Genomic DNA, 6,000 nt, shown 5'->3' on the forward strand with positions numbered 1-6,000 from the left:
TGATTTAATCTCTAATAACCGAGGCTTGTTTTTATGAAAAAGATAGTGAAATGTTGATTTCATGGTCTCTAAATGTTTGTACTCTATCTAATGAGCTCAGGAAACCTCTTGAGAGTCTGACATACCTGCCTTATGGAGTGTGACTTATTGCTGTGGCAGAGAGACAACCTCTGGAAGACTAAGCAAGAGGCTCCTAGAAGGTGCAATAGCCTATGTGATATCATTAAAATGAATGTTTGCGTTAATATGAACATTTTAACTCTACGTAATTAGGAGAGAAGGAAGGGAACAACTTATTTTAGATGCAAGCTCAATGATGGGATACACGGCCACTGTTGGATGGCTGTAAGAGAGCAGAAGCTATGAGAAAAAAAATCTCTTTGTGGGCGAGGCTTGTTTATGACCAAAACAAGAGTAACTATGAGAATTTGTGAGGAGTTGACTCTTCGGATTACTTTTTTCACAATTAATTTAAAATTTAAAGTGGATGGAAAGGTTAGCCCAGTTTCCTTCTGAATAAGGAATGGTCTCCATAAATGGAGAGATTAAATCTTTGAATGGCTTGATGTTTTGCTGGCATCTTCACTGACTTCAGAGGTACTGCAGAATAGGTAGACACCAAAGACGCTCATCGATGGCAACTAGAGCGTGAGCATTGTCAAAAACGTTGGCAATAACCTTGGAGTGAAGAAACACAGAGAAATAAAACAAATATGCATTTTGAAAGGTAGTCGTTTATAAATGTTCTTTTTCTTTAGTCTGGACCAATGAGATTGCCTACTTCTGTGCCATATACAAAGTATAGAGTAAACTCCTGGGGAAATTTTAAGGTCTGCTATGACTTCGTCTTTGCTATCCACAAAGATAAGTACTTGATACAGGGTATCATTTCTGGGGGTTGAGGATCAGGTATGCTCTGCAAGAATGAGTGTGTTGTGTTCAAACTTCCATGGGTAACAAGAATCCATGAAGTCTAGTCTTGTAGCCTTGTCTATGGGAATTCACATTGACCTGAAAGCCAGTCACATAGAGAGAATGCCGCCGTTTCGTGCCTTGAAGGGACAGCCATGATCACTATCTTTCTGTAGGGTCACGAGGAACAGCCACTATTAGCTTATAGAGAAATGTAATTTAATTTCTCAGAAAATTCTTTGCCTCTTTTAACTGTCATCTCAATGACTCAGAAAGTAGACGTTTGCTTCCTTAGATGTGTATCTAACGCATCAAAGGTTCCCTCAGGCTGAGCAATGCTTAATTATTGCAAAAACTCTTTGCCAAATTCTCCCCCTTTCTCTCATTTTTCTTTTTCTTTTTTGCTTATAAATATATAGCTACACATTGTCAGCTTTTAGGGCTGTAGTCTAGAAGGCAGTGTCAAAAAACAAACATTTAAAAAAAAATCTGACACGGATTTGGAACAGGACCCTGCTCTGCATTACTGTCCTGGGATATGGGACATAAGTCATTGCAAAACTTGAAGCTTACATGGGGAAGTCTGCTTTTGTTTCCTGGCATTGTGTACTCTCTACGTTTGTTCTGTGAAGGACATGAAACAAGAAGACAGGCATGTTTGTTGCTAAAGAAAAGCGTGTTTGTGACTAATATGTTTGAGAAGCCATTCAAGAACAATCCATTTTTTTGGAGCGACTGCTCCGTGAGGCTGCCAAGGCCATTGAAACAGGGAGTTATCCGTCATGAGTGTATGGGTTATGGAAGATAAAGCTGATGAGGGACACAAGCTACATCTGAAATTTGTAGAAACTGTCCAACTTTTAGTTTTGTGAAGTCTTAGGAAATTTCAAGTTCGTGTCAGATCACCTCATTTTTCCTGCTGTTTTTGTCCACATGCAAGACTCCTATATCATTTCAGCCAGCACACTGTGCAGCCAAAACTCCAAGAGACCGTATTCACTTTTTGTCAATCCCTTAGGACTCATCAGTGGCACTTCCCATAAACTCCTTTGGGGGAAGGACCAGGGTAGGTGGGTGGGAAGGGAGGAACCACGTTCTGGCTCCTTGGTCAATTACTGCAAATCATAGGCAGACAGCCAGTCTGATCAAAATGAGAATAAATCCTTTACTTAAGCATTTCACTTTCCACCTACAGCCACCTTTTTAGGCTTTTGCGGAAGATGGATATTCAATTTGTAAAATATCTAGGCTCCTTACCTCTGCTTTAGCTTGGCCTGCTTTTTGGCATTTGTCTAGAGAAGAAAGTAAAAGGGTATTAAACTCCAGCCAATCTGGTAAAAAATTCTGTGAAGAGTTGAAATCATTGCTTTAAAGCAACTATTGGATTATACCTGGAGTTTATTTTACTGTGACTTTTATGCTTGCTTTACGATGGAAAATTAAGAGTTGGCAAAACTTTTATGATTTATTGTTTAATTATCCTTTTAAAAATAATTCTTAGATCCAAATCTTTCTACAGTCCAATTGTGTGGCTTCATTGATTTGCATTTATAATTTCCATATTTCTCATGAAGTAAATAGAAGCAGTCGTTCTAACCCAGAGCAACTCAGTGCTAGTTGCCATGGTCTTTCCCCCAGGAAAATTTCCACTGGCTATTCCATAGAGGGAGTTTTCCTTACGTGGTAGAATATTTTTCAAAGCCCCAACACATAATTAGAACTTCTGGGTTCATTCTAGGTGTTAATGCTCAAGAATACATCCTTCACTACGGGCCGCCACCCCCATCCCAGCCATTGAACATAAATAGGAGGATGCTGGTCAGCTCAGGGGTGTGCTGACTGTGAATGATAAAACAAGCATAGTATTTTAAAGCTGCAGACAAAATGTCTACCTTATTTCTTAAAAAAAACCCACTTTTTTCTTTCCCAGGTTCATCTGATGTTTCCTGACCACGTACCAAAGCCTTGTTGTGCTCCAACCAAATTAAATGCCATCTCTGTGCTGTACTTTGATGACAGTTCCAATGTCATTTTGAAAAAATACAGAAATATGGTAGTGCGCTCATGTGGTTGCCACTAATATTAAATAACAATGGTAATAAGAAAAAGATCTGTATTAAGGTTTATGACTACAATAAAAAGTCTACTTTCAGACAAAAGGGGCGTTTCATAAAATTAGTCTGGCTCATTTCATCTCTCTACTTATGTACAATATCATGTATATAGTCACTTTTATTTATTTAAAGGTATATATTCTTCTTTGTGGATGCCTTATCAAGAAAATCTATTTTATAGGTCACTACATTGTACAATAGATTGCCCAGTCTAACTTTCAATGGGATATGCTAAGTCCAATTCCATTGCAACAGTTTTTCTAATACAATTTTCATATAATTTTCTGAAATTAGAACTCCTTTGACTCTTAAATATTGTTGAAGGAAATTGAATGCATTTGGTTACGTTGTGCCAATGAAAACTATGATAGGATATTTATTTAGAAATAAAACTTAAAAAGATAGCAACCCAAACAAAAATTCTTGGGTAAACACAATTTTTCTTTTAGAGTTTCTGCTTCATTAGATAAAGTGAAATGTTGAACTGAATTTGAATAAATAAGTGGTAGGCAGAAGATAGAAGCTGCAAGATTGCACATAATTGTTATAACTGTTTGCTTTAACAGAATTGGTGTAACTATAGGAGCGTGTTCCTTCTTGGCTTGTGGATTGTAGATTTTGCAAAGAGCTCAAAGCTCAAGGAATTCTGTGGAGACAGGTTTGAGCCCGTGTCCATAACTTTCCAAGTTAACGCTAAAAAATTGTAGCACAACCTTCTTACCTCAAATAAATCATGTCTGCTTATTATCTAGAACACTACTGCTTCAGATAATTTTCAGATTTAAAGAGTCCAAAATAAAGAAACATTTACATGTGCTCCACTTCCCTCCCCACTGACAAGAGTCGCTGCATGCATAAAATATACCGGAGCAAAGATGCCGACAGAGCCATTTTCCTTAGCTCTCCTTTATAACTGAGTTTGCTGATTGATGTGATGCAAGGGATTTTATTTAGAGTAAAAGCACTGAAACTAAACTGGAGGAAATTACCAAAAATCCCAGAATGGCTTTGACAGAATTGCCATTTCCAAAGACCAGCTGAGATCCATTTTTCATATCTTTGAGAATGAGCTCAATGAAAACCTGATTTTGTAAGGGGATTTTGTAAACCTTTCTCCAAGCACAAATAATTCCAAACGGGAAGGTTCTGTTGTGTGTATGTGCATGTGTGTCCTTCCCTCTGAAATTAATTTATTTTCTCTCTCTGTTTCTCTCTCTGTCTTCTAAGGCTTTTATTTAACACACACTGACTTCTTGAATACTGACGTTTAGATGGATAACTTGCTGTTTCATGGTGGCTCCACGGTTAGCTTTATTTACAGTTCATCTAAAATACTCATAAAGCACCATTTATTATTCACTTTTTTGGGTCTTTCAAATAAAACATATCAGAAGTAACTTCAAAAATGTTATGGGTTTGTCATTCAGGTCTATTGCAATGTTGTTTTAAAAGACAGTCTATCTTAAAGAAAATTGGATAATAACTATATTGGGGGGGTACGTTAACTAATATATTTTTTGATTAATGGTGTACCATTGTAAGAATAAGAAATGGAAGTCTATTATATTATTCTTTAAATGTGCTGTTTAAAATATATTTCTATATTTTAAAATATATTAAACTTGTGATGCTAGTTTCTACTGTGCTTCTCGATTTGGCTCTTTATTTAAGAGGGATACAAAATGTAAGCAAGTATGTCACAAATGAAGAATATAAGAATATCAGATGTAAAATGTTTGTGGGTTACTGATTCTTTAAGTTGTTTTTAATTGCTAAAACTAGTTTTTGTGTTGTTAATAAATAAGTCACCATTAAATGAACCAAGCAACAATCCATGAATTAATATTTTCTTAATCTATTCAAACAACAAAGGAATTTTAAAAATAGCAAAAGATGATTAGGATGAGAAAATACTTCTCTTGTTCTCTTTCATTTAAGAAGGAATATAATTGACATCAATATTTTCACCTTTTCTCAATTATATATGTACATATATGGAGATGTGGATATACACATATGCACAGATGCTCAGTCACATTATTCTCAAATAGCTATTATAGTAAATTCTTAGTATTACTTTGGTTACCAGAAATCAGAATAACTGCCTATTTTAACACAATCCAAACTACTCAGATCTTTTTAGCTGGTTACGTATTGGCTTTTTTGTTTGTGTGCGTCTTTGTTTTTAATTTTTCTGCTTTATATGTATTTTGCTTTGCAAAGTGGCCCTAATCCTTTGTGAAAATAGAAGAGCAAAAAACACAAATACTCAAGTTCTTTAAAACTAAGGCAAAAATAAATCGTCTGCGTTGAACTAAAGAAAGAAGGAAAACACAAGAAAGAAAATCCAAAATTATTTTTTCCTTAAGTAAAGAACTCTCGTTTTATAATCCCTATATCACCATCATCCGAGCCAGAGTCTACTGGCTACTATACAGTCTGGCAAATATCATCTCCCAAGACATTTAGAGTGAAGAATTAGCTTATGTTGCATCCCCCTTCAAGGCAGAAGAACTCCTCCTTCCCGAACACGAGTCACCGTCTCACAACCATTCCTTCCAGGGCTCAGTCTATCCAATTCCCATCGCAGATCACCTGCTTTTCTGCGTTTTCTCTTTGGCACTTTTTTTTGGCCTGAAACTTTTTAAAGTTAGAAGTGAAGAAAGCTTTTCTGATAAAACATCTACATTGCTAGGTATACATCTATAAATCTGTATTTTATCAAGTTTCATGACGATCATAGTTGAAGAGAAAGTAGGAAAAGTAACAATCAATGCCAGTATTTATTATTATTTAGGCAGAAAAGTGACACTATATCCAAGTGAGCAATTTAAAAATAGCAAAGGCTTTGCAAAAAATTACTTCCAAGTCCATTGTAGTATTTGTTAAAACCTGGTTAAAAGATGGAGAGTTCAAAGACAGGAGAAACTGGGTCAGATGTAAACTTTTAAAAATACAAAGAAATTTCAGAAAC

The 6,000-nt window shown here is 35.8% G+C and overlaps 1 protein-coding gene across 1 annotated transcript in view; it reads left to right on the top strand.

The window, feature by feature from the left end:
• BMP5 (bone morphogenetic protein 5) overlaps positions 1-4,799 on the top strand; it is a 117,444-nt gene extending 112,645 nt beyond the window's left edge. Inside the window, exon 7 of the mRNA XM_046638705.1 lies at positions 2,843-4,799. Within this exon, the coding sequence (XP_046494661.1) occupies positions 2,843-2,992 (150 nt within the window). The 3' untranslated portion in view covers positions 2,993-4,799. The remainder of the gene's footprint in view (positions 1-2,842) is intronic.
• The last annotated feature ends 1,201 nt before the right edge of the window (positions 4,800-6,000 follow it).

This window comes from Equus quagga, chromosome 15, assembly GCF_021613505.1.
Source record: "Equus quagga isolate Etosha38 chromosome 15, UCLA_HA_Equagga_1.0, whole genome shotgun sequence".
Classification (NCBI taxonomy): domain Eukaryota; kingdom Metazoa; phylum Chordata; class Mammalia; order Perissodactyla; family Equidae; genus Equus; species Equus quagga.